Raw genomic sequence first — 19,795 nt, 5'->3', positions numbered from 1 at the left:
TTTTTGCCTTATACTCCCAATGGAATCTGTTTCGACTGATAATCGAGACTGGTTATTCTCTGGCGTTGTCGTCTTATATAACTTCTCTGTATAAGTGAACATAGTTTTACAGGTTAAATCTTATACAAAAAAAACAAGCAGCGAATTGTGGTATATATTGTCACTACACTGACACGCAAACATTCCATGCAACACAAACTGACATCCTACTTTGCCACGCTAGAAATGTTATTCATTTATGTTATTCATTTATGTTACGCAGCATAAATTCACAGGTTAAACGTAGGCACGTCTCCCCGGAAACCAGTCCACGCACGCTAAAATATAGGATAAATTTCCAGGACAGGATTAGGCCTAATCGTATGCATAACGTGCTCAAGTGAAGTCCCTCGTAGACAACGTGTAAAGTTAATGCGTGAGACTGACAGGTAGATTGTTCCCACTGACATGGCGTTTAAATCATAGAAATATTCAGCCAACACCTTCCCATGTGTTGTACACATACTACTCACAAGAAGTTAAGGGCCACCCGACTACAGCAATATGACAGATTCCGTGGCCCTTAACTTCTTGTGAGTAGTCTTGCGACAAGATAGGGTTGAATTTGTATCTGGATTGCGTTTTTGGACTTTAAAAAATGCTTGTCATACTTTATGTCGTTTGCTAAGCCCAACCCCGTGTCCACTTTCTGTTAATTTAAGAGGTTGTTTTTGTTTAGCAATGAGCATGTTCCGTCAAAAGACAACCTCGTTTGTTTGTTTGTTTACATAAAGACAGCAAAGGGGAGGTGAAATAGGGTTTAACGATCAAGAGTATTGCACTTAAACGACGTGCATCCACGTGTTTGTTTGTTGGTGGTGGGGTGGGTGGGTGGCTGCTTGTACTTGTCCGGATTAATGCCGATTTTATAGTGCTTGCCCCACCCAGACACAGTATACTGACTCCGAGCAAACTGGTCCTTGTTTGAGACCCTTAATGCCGAACGCCAGACAAGATAACAACAAGTACCATCTTTTAACGTCTTTTGGTATTACGCGGTGGAGGATGGAACCACGGCCTCCTGTTCTCCGGGCTGACGCTCTATCTCAAAACCGCGGAAGCGTTCGATTACATAAAGAGTAACTAGGCTTTTCAAATTGGCAGACCAAGCAAACGTTATTCAAGTCGTTCAAACACTATTAGATATGTCAATTATGATTCAAAACAATATAACAGTTAACAAGTACCGTTATCTTGTGATCTCCGTTGGGAATCCGGGTACGAACCTATGGTTGTCGTGAGAGTTGACTAAATAGTTCGGGGGGACAGGCTCGCTGACTAAGTTGATAGCAAGCCATCGAACCTTGACGTGGATCGTTGCTCATTATATCAATCACTAAATTGTCTGGTCCAAACTAAATTATTTACAGACCGCCATCATACAGCTGGGATATTGCTGAGTGCGGCGTTAAACAACAAACAAACTATTATTGCGGAGGACAGTGTCTCCGTTCCACCCTGAGTGCTTTTGTTTCTTATCATAGCGATTCGCTGTGCAGAGTTGCGTCCCTTGGACACGCCAGAAACCTATGATTGTGGGTTCGAATCCCGGTTCGCCCCGATTATGTTTCTAGGTTTGTCAGCACCATACCCGTGCTCATGGGTTTCACCGAAGTGGTAAACGTCTGACACCTGCATCACTTCGGGCTTTCCTCCCACATTAAGCTGACACGCCGTGATATAACTGGAATACTGTTAAAAGCGGCGTTAAACCCAACTCACTCACTCATACATTTAACTGTATTTCACTCAGCTCTTATTGTGTAATTGAAAAGAATGAAAGAGGTCCTTCATGGCTATATTTTGTAGTTTGGCTGGCGAGGCTTAGGAACGCAGGAATAAATTACATCTGTTGAACAGTTAGTTCATGTGTTAGTAATAGCCTTGAGTGAGTGAGTGAGTTTAATTTTACACCGCTTTTAGCAATATTCCAGCAATATCACGGCGGAGGACACCAGAAATGGGCCTCACACATTGTACTCATGTCGGGAATCGAACCCGGGTCTTCGGCGTGATGAGCGAACGCTTTAACCACAAGGCTAACCGACCGCCCCACAAAGCCTTGGGGTACTCATACATTCGAGTATCTGTCACGTGACAAGCAAGACAATGGAAGCGACCAAAACTAATCACGGGCCATTGCAAGCCCGTAATGTGAGTGAGTATGGTTTTACACCGCTTTTAGCAATTTTCCTGCAATATCACGACGGTTGCACATTTTAATCATGTATAGAATAGAACCCGGGTCTTCGGCGTGACGAGAGAACGCTTTAACCACTAGGCTACCCGACCGCCCCACATACAGATAATACAGGAACACGATAAATGAGTGTGTCGCAATTTGTCCCAGAAAGCAATTAAGGGCGCTCGAAATACGCCATGATAAGTCATACCACGTGATAATGCCCACTGGGGAATCAATCTCATTTTTTAAATTTCATTTTATACAGATAAAATAGAATTAACATCGATGAAGTCACAACACACAAAGCCAACACGAGGTCATACATCACGCTGAGAAGACTTCTGTCACTAGGCAGGGAAGTACGATTAATCTGATACGTCAGCTTCGATGTAATAAAACTGACAAGGAGTTTGTACCAAGCAGGATGGCGGTTACTAGTAAATTATCTAAATGTTTCGTCATTGATGCTGTATCGGACTTTCGGGAGAAATGAGGTCTTTCTTCGATCAATCGCACGTACCTTCCCCCCTCAGTGCGTGGTTTGACTAAACAGTGTTTGTTTGTTTGTTTGTTTGTTTGTTTGTGTGTTGTTTAACGCCGCACAATAGCAATATTCCAGCTATGTGACGGCGGTCTGTAAATAATCGAGTCCGGACCAGACAATCCAGTGATTGACATCATGAGCATCGATCCACGCAATTGGGATACGATGACATGCATCAACAAAGTCAGCGAGCCTGACCACCAGATCCCGTTAGTCGCTTCTTACGACAAGCATAGTCGCCTTTTAGGACAAGCATGGGTTGCTGAAGACCTATTCTACCCCGGATGTTCACGGGTCGAACAATACAGTGACTTGAGCACCCGTTTACCATGTGGAATGTTAAATACACGGCTGATCGTCGTTAATATGTACCCTTTGACCTTTGGTAGGTATCAAGGCGATAATTGATAGTTGGGTTTTTTTTGTTATTTTTGTTTGTTTTGTTTTTTGGGTTTGTTTTTTTTTGCAGGGAGTATGTTAAATAATTTGTACCCCAGATTAGTAAATGTCAGGGCCTCAGATAATTATTTGAGCCATTGAGTATGTATTCACATGTGATCATTCACATTGGGTATTTGATCGTTTTCGTTCGGTATTCAATACTTTTTTTACAACCTTGGATCCAGCCTACTGGGTATTTTGAAAGCAATGGGAAGACATATTTTAAAATAATCCTGCTTAAAATGCTGTTTCGGTAGCCTCCAATTTTCGTCTTCCCTATGCTGTCCCGAAGTCCACAAGCTCACAACAGCGATACATGCATCAGTATCAATAAACGTGACGTAGCATTCCCTGCAGAGGAGTTAGACTAACATCTAGTCTCTGAAATGAATATATTTTACCGAATTACAGTTCTTAAATTATAGTTATGGAATATAATAAAAATGAGCCCAGAGACTTTCTTCATTTTCAGATACTGCAGTAATCCAAACATTATAGACTTGCATTGGCTATATTGGATATATTTGTTTCAGGATCTGTATGACAGATTAAAGAGGAGTCTATATACAGGTGATGTCTGTATTCGATCAGCCAATAACGGGCGCAACTAGGCTATAGTAAGCAAAACCAATCTTATGAGGACGCGAAGCGACCGGGTTTGGGGGCATGCCCTCCAGAAATGTTTAAAAATTAAATACTCTTAAACACATTTAAGCATTTTGGGACAGTTTATGTTTTATTTGTAACAAATATTAGTAATTTATTTATTATAATTTTTTTATTATTTATTATTTTTATATATATATTAGGTGTTTCACCAACACATTTTCTACTTTCATTCAAGAAACATCTAAGATGCCAAATAAAATTTGAACATTAAAACGAATCGATAACATCACTTTTATGTGTTTTTACATGTTCATTCGTAGTATGTGATGATTATTAATATTTTCATATTTTAACGCGAGCCGACCTATAATTATAATGAAAACAATTGTGACAGCGCGGATTGCTTACGGCACAAACCATCTACCACTACAATCTTAAAGTAAGACAATAAATATCACGTTCAACCGTGTTGAGTTTGAATTCATAACCTACTGCATAGATGTTAAATTGAGGTTTACGTATAAAAAAATGTGCTTTTTTAGGTGTAAAAAAATCATGCTTTTTTCTAAGGTGTAAGCAATTGTTTTTCTGCTACAATGGTAGTTTCGCCCCTGATTAAAGAGGTATAAAGGTATTAGTGAGTTGGGTTTATCGCTTTTAACAGTATTCCATTCATATGGCGGCGTGTCAGCTGAATGTGGGAGGAAAGCCCGAAGTGATGCAGGTCTTAGACGTTTACCACTTCACTTCCAGCTCATGTTAAATGTGATATCACCTTGGGAAAGTGACTTTGTTCGAAACATGCCACTGTTAAGCAGTGGCTGGGTACCCGGTAGATTAAGACGAAAATGTCACTGTTAACTTTCTCGCGCCTCACAAGGCAGCTTGGGTTGCATTATTCCCAGGAAGATTTGATTAAAATTCGATTGCACACTGAACTCAAGACTGGCGTGGTTTTGTAGCCCTTTGATCATACTTTCCGGTGTGGATTTGGAGCATTATAAATGTACACATCATCATCATCATCATCATCATCATCATTATTATGATTATTAAAAAGTGTGGTCACGAATTCTTTGCCTAGTTTATCTTCAGAAATTAGTCTCTTTCTTTTCGGAATAGATTGTTTTACATCTCTAAAACGTTTCAGATTTTCCTCATTTTACTCAGAAAGGGGGAACATGTTTTAAAGTTGCAGTTAGCTCTTTGGAAATGTTGAACACCTATTATGAGACATGATGGCATTGACGGATATACACACGATTAATTAAGAATGCACCAGGCGTAACATTACCAAAACGAATGAAAGATATATTTAAACAGACATTAGTGACATCGAATCTTTATCATGACATATACTATGAAAGGCGTGGAGTACTCACCGCGGTCCGATCGGCGTCCCAGAAAGCAGAGGTCCCTGGTTGCACGGAATTAGATCTTGGACGCTGGCGTGCGTCGAACTGTTTCACCCACGATGGTGACTCTGCCATCCCTGACGTTGGTGCTGTCGACTTATCTTCTTTCTATATCCATGCCGCGGAAGATGATATCCTAGTGTATGAACAAGCAGTCTCACAAACTCCACACAGGGTCACTGAGGGGCACGCACTGATGACGAGCTGTGAACTTCGACTGCTGCCTGTCACGATTCCGGAATAAGTTCCGAAAATATGAAGTGATCCCCAAAAGGTTCTGGATGAAGTAAACACTTGAAATATGTGGATAAATTACTTTCGTATTAACGAATGTGAACATCCAGTCAGGACAACTTGTCTTCCTCACAGAGCTCAATAAATATCAGTACAAGGTTGTCGGTGTACCTTTCGGTCTGTGGCAGACGACCACACCTGCAGACGATCTTATGAGCAGACGATAATGTTCAACTGAGTGTATGTTTTTTCTTCAGTGGTCTATAAAATCACTGAAATAACTCTCCAATGAATTTCAACTGCAATCTCTTTGGTTCATGTGCACGAAGCTGTAAATTTAAAGTTGTCCGCATCGGAATAACAGCGTATCCTCCTTCCGTCTACCACCGACAGTTGATCACTCCGGCAGACGTGTCTCTCGTTTTTCCTGCACCAGCTTAGAGACAGTAGGCGACGTCGGATGTCATTAATTAAACAATCACCAAACCCTACCTCAACAAGAGGTCCCGCAACAGCTGATCATCACTCAAAATATTCACCAAGAGCAACCGGCTGCCGATAGGCTCAACGTCTGATCTCAACGCCTGTGACGAGAATGACTGCGACTCCAGATTACGTTGCCCCGGGCTCTGCGTGGAATGTGCCTTCCCATCTGCGATAGTTTGACAGTAAAATCTCTTTATGGTGGGTCTCGTCACGCACAAAGGGTTGGTGACGGAATAACGGTGTAGTATCTCTTCTACCTTAATGTGGTGATAGGGTACTCGCGCCCTACTTCACTATGGCTGACTTGGTAAATGGAATTCCACGATGGACAGAGTATGTATCGTGAATGAAAGATGTACAAGACTTGGAGCGGTGTTCCAACAAACCATTGGGGCATTTCGTTACTTCGATCAAATGCACATTATAAAGATATGAACATGATTCTAGTTTCATTCTAACATTCGACCGCCTCCGAGGTCAAATCGACAGAGCGTGTGCCCGGAGATCGGAAGGTCCGGGGTTCGATCCCCAGCCGCGTCATACCAAATCACGTTAAACGATGGTAATTGTTCTTACCCTGTCTGGCGCTCGGAATTAAGGGGATAAAACAAGGACTGTTCGGCTCGGAGTCGGAAAACCGTGTCTGAGTAGGGTATTCATGTTAAAATGCGGCATGGTATCTCAGTCAGCTTGCACGTTGCCATATAAGTGCAATTTTGATTTCGACATAAACCCCATTTCACCTCATCGAGTTACAACCATCATTAGAAGTAGGTACCCGAATTCATCAATGGATGAACAGAGGGATGCAAAACATTTTCCAAGGCTGCAAGCTGGCTGAACTTGTTTAACATTTAAATCCCTCTACTGGTGAACATTTCTGTCCACATAGATATAGTAGTAGAACTGTATACTATAGGGGGAAATACGCCGAGGAATAAGTTCAATATAGTTTACTTTAAATTTCATAACTCATGCGTTCCCTTGAGCGAAATAAATGATCAAACATATTCAGTCATTCAGTCACAAATTACATTCATTCACATTAGATTGATGCATGCTAGTCATGTCAAGAAAAACTAAAATATCATATGTTATACATCTTACGACAGCGTATTTCCCTTTGATCTTATACATTTTGAAGACAAATATTTTGATTTCTTGAACGTGTCATTTGTAACATAGTACTACTTGCCAAACCACTCCGGTCTAAAACAACAATTTAATGGTTCAGCGAGCAGCTAATGCCCTGCATATTACCTGTAATCTAGTGATCTAGTTTTACATCATACACAAATAAAAATACTGGATTATAAAAAATAGTATGACTTATATATTGATGTTTTGATGTACAGCGTGAAAGTATACAACACGTTTGAAGGTGCCTGGAATTGAAACTAACAAGAAATGGTTATTCAGGGGTCATGTATTTGACATGGGTATCGTTGTGTTTTGGGCTCAAATTTGCAGTGTTTCGGCTAATAGTAACGTTTGTAATTTTTAGGAAAAATCCAAATTTCAAATGTATACTTTCTTTGTCCGGCATTTTATGTTAAATATTTGACATGAAATATCTTGTGTTTTAACTTTTATACTTAATAATCCAACACATAGCGGAGGATTGTAGCATGCCTCTATATATCTCGGAGGTACGGGAGGCCCAGTCGTTTAAGGCGTCGCAATTCGCTGTGCAGGATTTTGTCCCTTTGGGCGCGCCAGAAACCTATGATTGTGGGTTCGAATCCCGGTTCGCCCCGATTATGTTTCTAGGTTTCCCGTGCTCGTGGGTTTCACCGAAGTGGTAAGTAGCGACCTAACACCAGGCAACATTCCACATCAATACATCAATGTCATGCGTTCGTTCTCCTATAAAACAAGACGGCTTATTACCCGCATCGATTGTGGGTTCGAATCCCGGTTCGCCCCGATTATGTTTCCAGATTTGTCAGCACCATACCCGTGCTCGTGGGTTTCACCAAAGTGGTAAACGTCTGAGACCTGCATCACTTCGGGCTTTCTTCCCACATTAAGCTGACACGCCGTGATATAACTGGAATACTGTTACAAGCGGCGTTAAACCTAACTCACTCACTCACTTACTGTATGTCTCATTACCCTATGGAGGTATAACATCGTTAAATCAACACTGATGTTACTCGAAAGTGATTCATAAATATTTCAAATATTTACTGCGTCTCCCGAGAATCAAGTTGATTATGATTACACAGTATTAGTACATTGCTGATAATGATTAGTAGTGCTTAAATCAGAGCCATTTCCAGAGTCCATCTTCGAGAAGACGGTGACATTCCACAGCCTCGCATGGCTGCTCAATAAAGACGGACGACGTCATCACATGTGTGTGGTTGTCACACGTTACGATGACCGGTGTAGATAGTGTGTACGCCGGCCACATGCGTGACGCAATGGTCAGATTAAGGCGAATAAAATGCATACCGTTGCGAATGTCCGATGGCCGGGTCTGATAGCACAAATATGGCGTTGGGGTAGATGACCGACTCGAGAAGGACGTATCCGTGACAGGTGCGTATGAACGCAACACACAGCCTAACATAGACTAACGCTTAGTCCCTGAAAATATATAACTTTGATAGAAATAAACGACAATTAAATGGAATAGGAGCCCAGTGGGACGGAGATTTAGAACCTGTGGAAAGTCTAGACTTGCTTCATTTAGGACTATAGCATTACAGTAAGAGGTGGGCATAAGGGAAAATAATATATTTCAGAGACTGTGAGACAGACTTCCTTACAACGCTATATGCAGTTTTGGTAATTGTTTGACCCCTGAAAGAGACGAAAGGTCTATTTATCTTTCATTTTCTTTAAATATACTTTACTTTTTAAGTTTGTTTTATGGTTTGCATCTTTGTGTCAAAAATGGGAAATGGAGTATATCACCTTCGTTCCGTGTGTCATACATCCATCAGTACACCCTTCTATCAATCTGTCCATCCATCCATACATCCATCAGTACACCCTTCTATCAATCTGTCCATCCATCCATACATCCCTCTTTAATCCTTCTATCAATCTAACATCCATCCACAAATACATCCCTCAGTACACCTTTCTATCAATCTGTCCACCCATCCATACGTCCCTCAGTACACCCTTCTATCAATTTGTCCATCCATACATCCCTCAGTACAGCCTTCTTTCAATCTGTCCATCCATACATACATCCCTCAGTACACCCTTCTATCAATCTGTCCATCCATACATACATCCCTCAGTACACCCTTCTATCAATATGTCCATCCATCCATACATCCCTCAGTACACCCTTCTATCAATCTGTCCATCCATACATACATCCATCAGTACACCCTTCTATCAATCTGTCCATCCATCCATACATCCATCAGTACACCCTTCTATCAGTCTGTCCATCCATCCATACATTCCTCTTTAATCCTATGAATCTGTCCATCCATACATACATCCCTCAGTACACCCTTCTATCAATCTGTCCATCCATCCATACATCCTTCTTTACACCCTTCTATCAATCTGTCCATCCATCCATACATCCCTCTTTACACCCTTCTATCAATCTATTCATCCACACATACATCCGTCGATACACCCTTCTATCAATCTGCCCATCCATATATACATCCCTCAGTACACTCTTCTATCAATCTATCCATCCATCCATACATCCGTCAGTACACCCTTCTATCAATCTGTCCATCAATCTGTCCACCCTTCCATCTATCCATCCTTCTTGTTTCCATCCATCTACCTACCTACCACTCCTTCATACTTCTTTTTTTCCCTTCTGCATCCGTCCTTCCTTCCCTTCTCAATCCGCCCTTTCTCCCATCTCCATCCTTCCTTCCCTTCTCCATCCTTCATTTCTTCCCTTCTCCATCCTTTCTTCCTTCCCATCTCCATCCTTAATTTCTTCCCTTCTGCATCCTTCATTTCTTCCCTTCTCCATCCTTCATTTCTTCCCTTCTCCATCCTTAATTTCTTCCCTTCTCCATCCTTCCTTCCCTTCTCCGTCCTTCCTTCCCTTCTCCATCCTTCCCTCCTTCCCTTCTCCATCCTTCCTTTCTCCCATCTCCATCCTTCATTTCTTCCCTTCTCCATCCTTCCTTTCTCCCATCTCCATCCTTCATTTCTTCCCTTCTCCAGCCTTCCTTTCCTTCTCCATCCTTCCTTTCTCCCATCTCCATCTTTCCTTTCTTCCCTTCTCCATCCTTCCTTCCCTTCTCCATCCTTCCTTTCTCACATCTCCATCCTTCCTTTCTTCCCTTCTCCATCCTTCCTTTCTCCCATCTCCATCCTTCATTTCTTCCCTTCTCCATCCTTCCTTTTTCCCTTCTCCATCCTTCCTTTCTCCCATCTCCATCCTTCATTTCTTCCCTTCTCCATCCTTCCTTTCCTTCTCCATCCTTCCTTTCTCCCATCTCCATCCTTCCTTCCTTCCCTTCTCCATCCTTCATTTCTTCCCTTCTCCATCCTTCCTTTCTCCCATCTCCATCCTTCCTTTCTTCCCTTCTCCATCCTTCCTTTCCTTCTCCATCCTTCCTTTCTCACATCTCCATCCTTCCTTTCTTCCCTTCTCCATCCTTCCTTTCTCCCATCTCCATCCTTCATTTCTTCCCTTCTCCATCCTTCCTTTCCTTCTCCATCCTTCCTTTCTCCCATCTCCATCCTTCCTTTCTTCCCTTCTCCATCCTTCCTTTCCTTCTCCATCCTTCCTTTCTCCCATCTCCATCCTTCATTTCTTCCCTTCTCCGTCCTTCCTTTCTCCCATCTCCATCTTTCATTTCTTCCCTTCTCCATCCTCCCTTTCCTTCTCCATCCTTCCTTTCTCCCATCTCCATCCTTCATTTCTTCCCTTCTCCATCCTTCCTTTCTCCCATCTCCATCCTTCATTCCTTCCCTTCTCCATCCTTCATTTCTTCCCTTCTCCATCCTTCCTTCCCTTCTCCATCCATCTTTCCTTCCCTTCTCCATCCTTCATTTCTTCCCTTCTCCATCCTTCCTTCCCTTCTCCATCCTTCCTTCCCTCCTCCATCCATCCTTCCTTCCCTTCTCCATCCTTCATTTCTCCCATCTCCATCCTTCCTTTCTCCCATCTCCATCCTTCATTTCTTCCCTTCTCCATCCTTCCTTCCTTTCCTTCTCCATCTTTCCTTTCTCCCATCTCCAGCCTTCATTTCTTCCCTTCTCCATCCTTCCTTTCTCCCTTCTCCATCCTTCATTTCTTCCCTTCTCCATCCTTCATTTCTTCCCTTCTCCATCCTTCCTTTCTCCCATCTCCATCCTTCATTCATTCCCTTCTCCATCCATCCTTCCTTCCCTTCTCCATCCTTCATTTCTTCCCTTCTCATCCTTCCTTTATCCTATCTCCATCCTTCCTTCCTTCACTTCTCCATCCTTCCTTCCTTCCCTTCTCCATCCTTCCTTCCTTCCCTTCTCCACCCTTCATTTCTCCCATCTCCATCCTTCTTTTCTTCCCTTCTCCATCCTTCCTTCCTTCCCTTCTCCACCCTTCCTTTCTCCCCATCTCCATCCTTCATTTCTTCCCTTCTCCATCCTTCCTTTATCCCATCTCCATCCTTCATTTCCTTTCTTCTCCATCCTTCCTTCCTTCCCTTCTCCACCCTTCATTTCTCCCATCTCCATCCTTCATTTCTTCCCTTCTCCACCCTTCCTTTCTCCCATCCCCATCCTTCATTCCTTCCCTTCTCCATCATTCATTTCTTCCCTTCTCCATTTTTCCTTCCTTCCCTTCTCCATCCTTCATATCTCCCCATCTCCATCCTTCCTCTTCCCTTCTCCATCCTTCGTTTCTCCCTTCTCCATCCTTCTTCTTCCCTTCTCCCATCCTTCCTTTCGTTCGTTCATTTTATAGAGTGGTTCACTCCTTTATTGTGTTTGCCTCAGCTACTTGTTACGAAGATGCATATAAGTAATAAGTGTTAATATTCAAGACAATCATTCCCTAGTCCCTGAAATATTATTGCGTATGAGATTAAATTTATATAATTATGTTAAGAAACTCTTCAGTATTAAGGAACCCTCCAATTTCCTTGAGCAGAAACGGGTGTGAAAATTGATTTGGTGACTGTTTTATTAACCATAGGCTCTGCGAGAGACATTAAATATACTAAAGGATATGGTCATCCTTAAATTGGTATGTCATTACAAATGACAAGCGACACGCGTTAGTTAATGAACTGAACATTAATAAAATGGCAACTTTACTGTTACAACAATTCATAAATCAAACAATTAAGGAAAGTGGTAGGTAAATATTATCATGGCTACTGTCAGTTTCACGCAACACGGAAGATGTTTAAACTCTTCACTACCATAAAACACACAATAAAGAAATAAACCTTTCTAATCCAGTCAAAACCCATCATACAATTTGTTGCAAAGACCTCATAAAAACGTCACATTCTGATTAAGAAAACGCTCGCCTATTATTTCAGAAGATAGCGAGACGCCGTGAATTGTTTCTTCTCTGCCTCACCCCCGGGCCACAAGACTCCCGACCCCCGGGCAGGGTGCGGTAATGTGGCAGCTAGATCTCCACGGTATTATCTTAATGGGAGTTGCTACGTGAGACATCCTTAATCTCTACATAACATCGCATCATGTCGCTAATCACGTGTACAGATACCACGTGCCCAGAAGACATCACCCTTCCGGCCACGCATGCGTGGTTGAGAAACGACCGTTGAACAACAAATTTGCAGTGTTACAGATCTGTTCGTATTTTTGGAGTAAGTTGGACATTGTTTGTTTGTTGCTTACCCCGCACTGAGCATATGTCGACTTGTAAGCAATCTTCCAGAATTAAGGGATATAAAAAACTTCCAAAATTATTGATAGGTTCTGGAATATCCCATGCTATTTATCTCCCCGTTCGCCCTGATTATGTTTCTAGGTTTGTCAGCACCATACCCTTGCTCGTGGGTTTCACCAAAGTGGTAAACGTCTGAGAATTGTATCACTTCGGGCTTTCCTCCCACATTAAGCTGACACACCGTGATATAACTGTAATACTGTTACGAGCGGCGTTAAACCTCACTCACTCACTCACTTCTGTTATTATTTGACAAAAACTGAACATTTTGGTTCCATCACGTGACATTTCAATCACTTTTATTTCCAATATGCTTAGGTCAGACGTACAGACCGGTTTAATGCTGAACATTCTAAACTGTATTTTTTACTGCATGTGAATCTTAACTGAGGGACAAAAGGAAGTATACCGACTTTGTTCTTTGTTTAATTGAAAATTTAAAGAACTGTTGTTAATGTTGATTATGTCTGTTTTACCATCACTCATTCCTGCAAAAGTTTGTAAAACGTAATCTGTGACTGCCGAATTTTGTGTAAAATAAATTGGTTCAATGAAGACTTTGGTAATAAATTAATTTGCAACCACATGACCCCTACAGTGTTTGAAATGTGGTAAATTTGTGCCGCAAAAAACAAATTTATTGATATTCGGAGAAAATATGTCTAAGATGCCCTTGATCAGTTGTGTATTATGCGTTACTTTTAATTTTAATATTCAAACCAAATTATATTTAAAAAAATAAAACACATGCATAAGTATTCTTTGACTGCTGTCTTAGGTACGCTTTATTTTTTGGATATAATATCGCTAACTTAAGATATTTTAATTGAAAAATAAACAATCAATAAAATCGAGTGAGAGGAGTTTCTTTTTCTCCTCAGTTTCTAATAAATATTTTAAATTTGGATCTAGCGATAATAGAAGAATATTAAGTAATGGATGTTAGTATATAGATATAATTTAGTATTGCCTTAAATTTATAGTAATAAAACGTGAAATTCCTGAATTTCTTGGTACACACTCAATTTCCACACTCAGCTTAATCGGAATCGAGAAAAAAAAACTCATCTTAAAGTACTTAAAGTCATAAATGTCTAAGTTTTTTTCTTTTCATAGTTGTGTTAAATTAGGAATAATATGACACTTGTGGAGTGGACAGAAGGTCACTTTGCTAAGCCTGCTGAAATTCCTGAAAGACATTTTAAAGTACAGCCACACATCCCCTGCTCGATGGCTGTTAAAAATGGTTCTGACTAACTTTCAATTATGGGCCATAACAAAGTGAACAAGTCAATGTAGTGCATTGTTTGAGCAGTTCATTGAAAGTGTATTTGGTTTGTTGAGGCCCTTTGTATATTGTGTGTGTGAGTGAGTGAGTTTGGTTTAACGCCGCTTTTAACAGTATTCCAGTTATATCACGGCATGTGAGCTAAATGTGGGAGGAAAGCCCGAAGTGATGCAGGTCTCAGACGTTTACCACTTCGGTGAAACCCATGCGCACAGGTAGGGTGCTGACAAACCTAGAAACATAATCGGGACGAACCGGGATTCTAACCCACAATCATAGGTTTCTGGCGTGCCCAAGGGACGCAACTCTGCACAGCGAATCGCGGCGCCTTAGACGACTGGGCCACCGTGCTCCCTATATTAGTGACAGCCATTTGAACGTGATGGTAAAGTACAAGGTAAAGTACAAGGTAAAGTACAAGATACCAAGCAGTCATCAAGTCTTTAACTTTCGCGAAAAGTACTCCCCAAGAAATACACAAGTGTATCCTGATAAGTGCCCCAGCTATTCCATTGTTAAACGTTGGGCAGCTATGTTTAAGGCTGGGAGAACAAGTCTTGATGATGACCCTAGGTCTAGACATCACTCAACTTCCATCAATGAAGAGTCAATCAAGGAGATAGAAAAAACTTTTACGGTCAGATAGACGTATTACCATTGCTGAACTTGAAGAGGACACGGGCCTAAGCCATAGATCCACTGACACTATTATTCATGAACATTTACAGATGAATAAGATACCTGCTCGCTGGGTATCATAAGGAAAAAAGAACTGACATTGCCAGAGAAAATTTAGAGGTAATTGAGGAAATTTCGTCAAATTCCAAACGGGATTAGTAACGGGTGATGAAACATGGGTCTACCACTATGATCCATGGAATGACACCTTTCTACTTCTCTGGCACCAAAGAAATTCACGTCTTCAAGATCAGTGACGAAAGCCACTGTATTCTTGAATGCAAAGGGTGTGATCCTTGTTGATTAAAGTCGAAAGATTACAGGTGCCTACTATGCTGATAATCTTCATGACAATGCCTCTTCTCACACCTCCTGACTTGCACAGGCTGTTGTGCGACAATGTTGATTCGAAGAGCTTCCTCATCTTCCATATTCGCCAGACCTGGCACCAAGTGATTTCAAACTGTTTCCTAATCTGAAAGAACAGCTTCGTGGAAAGCGCTATGACGAAAACGATGACCGCAGAGCTGCCGTGTATTGGTTTTAAAGGTGGCTTCAGAAAGTTTCTTCCTGAATGGAACTGAAAAGCATCACTGTCGATATGAGAAGTGTATTGGAAAGCAGGGGGATTATGTTGAAAAATAAAATTGAAAACACTTCTCCAATTGTTGGTTTTGTTTGTTAGGCTTAGACATTTTTACCAGCTCTCGTACCAAGGTGTAAATACGATTCTAAAGTCGCATTTATCACCAAAATATAGGAAAAGTACTATTCATGGACTAGCCATACAGGTATACGATGTGTGAAGCCAATTTCCAGTGTCCCCAGCCGTGATATTGCTGCAATATTGCTAAAAGCAGCGTAAACCTATACTCACTCACTCCCTCCCAGTATTAAATATAGCCTACTCTAAACTTTTTGACCTTTCAAAATCAAGCAAAACATTTTTCCAATTATATCACGTTTCAAGCTTTCTATAAAATAGATTTAAACCATTAACCACGAAGTATAAGTAAGTGGTCTGAATCGATGCAAGTATGACATGGCGCCCGAAAATAGGTTTTGCTGCCGATGAAAACGTTTCAACGGTTTTGATTGAATCTACGTGTACTCTTGGTTGATAGTACATTAGTACAACCTTGTTAATTATTAAGAAATAATAATGATGTCCGATATTGAGCGATGTCAATTTAAAGATTGTGTGAGCTGTTTAGCCATCTTTTACATTTTGTCCTTTGAAAATGTCAGATGTCAATTACCTGAAGTTGTTTTATCACTAATGAAAGAGCACTTCCACTTAAACCTACATGGACCTCATGAAGATATAACATCCAAATTACCGTTCGTATTGAAATGTTAGAAACAGTCCGCGTATGAACTAATCACGACCACTTCCGCCAATTTTGTTGTGATGTCAAAACACTTACAATTTCAACAGGATTTTTATCTGTAAATTAAACTCACCGACAATTCTCAATGAATGTATACTTTGACAAAAATGTCATATGCATATCATCGTTTGGATAGGTATTTTACAATGATATGACAAGGACGCTTGTTTGACTTTACTTGCTTACATTCGGGTGCTTCCATATTTCGATTAATGTAGGTTTGGTTTGGTTGGTTTGTTGTTTAACGCCACACTCAGAAATATTCCAGCTATATAACGGCTGTCTGTACATAATCGAGTCTGGACCAGACAATCCAGTGATTGACATCATGAGCATCGATCGACGCAAGTGGGATGGATGTCATGCATCAACCAAGTCAGCGAGCCTGACCACCCGATCCCGTTAGTCGCCTCTTATGACAAGCATAATCGCCCTTAACGGCAAGTATGGGTTGCTGGAGACCTATTCTATCCCGGAATCTTCACGGGTCTGTTGAAAAGAAGCAAACTTACGTTACCAACACTTTCACCGGTGGCACAGATCTTTAGAATTTGCTGAATTTAGATACTGTGAAGGCCAGGCACCACGAGGGTTAAATATACAGTTACCTAGCTCTTCATCTCCTAAATATACTGACCCTGAAAATGCTGTTTTATTAGCGATATAAAATTAATTACATTTACATCCAATGGTGACAGCAAAGACAACTTCAGACCACTTAGTGATAAACATCTTGTATCTTATTTTATCAGATAGCTACGCGATAAATCGCAAGGAATAATGAAAAACGAAGTGTGGTTTATTTCACTATAATTTTTTAATTTGACGTTTACGCGATATACGGCTTTTCCATTGGACAAGAGGTCGGTCACATGACCGCGAAATTGACGTTCATAAGTGTATGAACGACACAATTTGACGTTCATACGTTTTTCACGCGACCGGTTCTAACCCGGATCTTCAGTGGAGGCGACACGCATGGGCTACTGCAGACCGGTTCTAACCCGGATCTTCAGTGGAGGCGACACGCATGGGTTGCTGCAGACCGGTTCTAACCCGTATCTTCAGTGGAGGCGACACGCATGGGTTGCTGCAGGCCGGTTCTAACCCGGATCTTCAGTGTTGGCGACACGCATGGGTTACTGCAGACCGGTTCTAACCCGTATCTTCAGTGGAGGCGACACGCATTGGTTGCTGCAGATCGGTTCTTACCCGGATCTTCAGTGGAGGCGACACGCATGGGTTGCTGCAGACCGGTTCTAACTCGGATCTTCAGTGTAGGCGACACGCATGGGTTACTGCAGACCGGTTCTAACCCGTATCTTCAGTGGAGGCGACACGCATGGGTTGCTGCAGACCGGTTCTAACCCGTATCTTCAGTGTTGGCGACACACATGGGTTGCTGCAGACCGGTTCTAACTCGGATCTTCAGTGTTGGCGACACGCATGGGTTACTGCAGACCGGTTCTAACCCGGATCTTCAGTGTTGGCGACACACATGGGTTGCTGCAGACCGGTTCTAACCTCGGATCTTCAGTGTAGGCGACACGCATGGGTTGCTGCAGACCGGTTCTAACCCGTATCTTCAGTGTTGGCGACACACATGGGTTGCTGCAGACAGGTTCTAACCCGGATCTTCAATGGAGGCGACACGCATGGGTTGCTGCAGACCGGTTCTAACCCAGATCTTCAGTGTAGGCGACACGCATGTGTTGCTGCAGACCTGTTCTAACCCGAATCTTCAGTGTAGGCGACACGCATGTGTTGCTGCAAACCTGTTCTTACCCGGATCTTCAGTGTAGGCGACACGCATGGGTAGCTGCAGACAAGTTCTAACCCGGATCTTCAGTGTAGGCGACACGCATGTGTTGCTGCAGAACTGTTCTAACCCGGATCTTCAGTGTAGGCGACACGCATGTGTTGCTGCAGAACTGTTCTAACCCGGATCTTCAGTGTAGGCGACACGCATGTGTTGCTGCAGAACTGTTCTAACCCGGATCTTCAGTTGGGGGGACAAGCATGGTTTGTGGTAAACCTATTCTAACCTGGATCTTCACGGGAGTTGATCAATAAATCATAATAAAATTCAGTTCCTTGAATGTAATATCTCTATGTGAAAGGAAATAATTAAATGTGATTAAAATATTTTCTTAAATGAACGCATAAACATTTTGTTTAAGTACATGTACGTATATCTCTTAAACCCGTAACATCAGCTGTGTTGGGTGATTAATTGTCGCTCCTATTAATCTATTCTCATCACAATTCATTTATATAATACAGTATAAAAATGTGGTCTCATGTTTTGTACGTAGAGTATGGACAACGTCTGTCTTCAGAAATGATTATGTCTGTCAAAAAACAACATTTTGTCGACATTTCTCCCGGCGAATTTGAGATAGCATGCGCGAGATTCATCATGAGGCAGGCAGACTTCTAAAAATGAATTCCCTGTCATGTTGATACTGACAGACACTTGTGATAGATCTGAATGCACTAGGTCAGTTGAGCGCCAGGTAGAATATTCGACGGGTGAGATATGTTTGGTTGCTTAGCAACATTTGTTTTATAAACTTAGTATATTTAGATGTTTTCCTCTGTATTTCATTGGTGTGGCATTCAGCAGTACTTACGGCGCCGTGAGTGGGTGTATATATTTGTTTGTCACATCTGTATTCCGACAGTCTGTAAAAAATCGGTTGGGGGACAGGAACCTACTCCCTGCTGAAGATAATGACGTGGTATGCTTCTGTGTTGGTGAGTTTTTGAGTGAGTATGGTTTTACGCCGTTTTTAGAGATATTCAAGCAACATCACGGCGGGGGACACCAGAAATGGGCTTCACACATTGTACCCATGTCGGGAATCGAACCGACGAGATAACGCTTTAACCACTAGGTCCGACCGCATAGTGGTATATATATATATATATATATATATATATATATATATATATATATATAATGTCGTGCTGCACGTGATTTCCACACTTAACACTCTATTCCTTCACGAGACAAATGGTGCATCTCGAGTCATGAATCTATGACGTCACATGTGATGCGTTCATAAGCGACGGTCCACACAACATATCAATATGTTCGTTGTTGCATCGAACCAATCTAAATTCTCTTGACTATGAGTATATATGTATTTCTTTTATGGAATATATATATTTTATGTTTGTTTGTTTATTGTTTAACGCCACACTCAGAGCAATATACCAGCTATATGACGGCCCTCTGTAAATAATCGAGTCTCGACCAGACAATCCAGTGATTGATATCACGAGCGTTGATCCACGCAACTGGAATACGATGACATGCATCAACCAAGTCAACGAGCCTGGCCACCTAATCCCGTTAGTCGCCTCTTACGACATGCGTGAGTTGCTGAAGACCTATTCTACCCCGGATCTTCACTGGTCCAACAATATGCAAAGCCTCTGACGATACATTGTACTAGTTTACAAATATCTACCCGTATTTAACTAAAGATGAATCCCTCAATGGAATCCGACCTCACTAATGTCAGACAAGTTCATTTTATGCACAGGTGGGTATTTCCCGCATATTCTCACAATCCTCACGTCAGTTACCTGTACCTTTTCTCCCAATACCGAGTGTCATACCTCTC

The 19,795-nt window shown here is 41.7% G+C and overlaps 3 protein-coding genes across 3 annotated transcripts in view; all 3 read right to left on the bottom strand.

The window, feature by feature from the left end:
• LOC139449132 (uncharacterized) overlaps window positions 1–5,308 on the bottom strand; it is a 38,179-nt gene extending 32,871 nt beyond the window's left edge. Inside the window, exon 1 of the mRNA XM_071230616.1 lies at window positions 5,201–5,308. Within this exon, the coding sequence (XP_071086717.1) occupies window positions 5,201–5,308 (108 nt within the window). The remainder of the gene's footprint in view (window positions 1–5,200) is intronic.
• Window positions 5,309–9,945: 4,637 nt separating this feature from the next.
• LOC139448796 (CWF19-like protein 2) lies at window positions 9,946–10,245 on the bottom strand. The gene has a single exon (XM_071230329.1). The coding sequence runs from the start codon at window positions 10,243–10,245 to the stop codon at window positions 9,946–9,948; it is 300 nt and encodes a 99-aa protein (XP_071086430.1).
• Window positions 10,246–10,270: 25 nt separating this feature from the next.
• On the bottom strand, window positions 10,271–10,864 carry LOC139448795 (uncharacterized). The gene has a single exon (XM_071230328.1). The coding sequence runs from the start codon at window positions 10,862–10,864 to the stop codon at window positions 10,271–10,273; it is 594 nt and encodes a 197-aa protein (XP_071086429.1).
• Window positions 10,865–19,795: the final 8,931 nt, after the last annotated feature.

Source organism: Haliotis cracherodii, unplaced genomic scaffold (assembly GCF_022045235.1).
Source record: "Haliotis cracherodii isolate W230 unplaced genomic scaffold, xgHalCrac1.p SCAF_7, whole genome shotgun sequence".
In the NCBI taxonomy this organism is placed as follows: domain Eukaryota; kingdom Metazoa; phylum Mollusca; class Gastropoda; order Lepetellida; family Haliotidae; genus Haliotis; species Haliotis cracherodii.
This window is presented reverse-complemented; position numbering and strand designations above follow the sequence as displayed.

What these genes read in the sequence shown, in the direction of transcription:
- LOC139448796 (XM_071230329.1), bottom strand. Translation starts at nt 10,245, where the DNA reads ATGGAGAAGGGAAGAAAGGAAGGATGGAGATGTGAGAAAGGAAGGATG.
- LOC139448795 (XM_071230328.1), bottom strand. Translation starts at nt 10,864, where the DNA reads ATGAAGGATGGAGATGGGAGAAAGGAAGGATGGAGAAGGGAAGAAATG.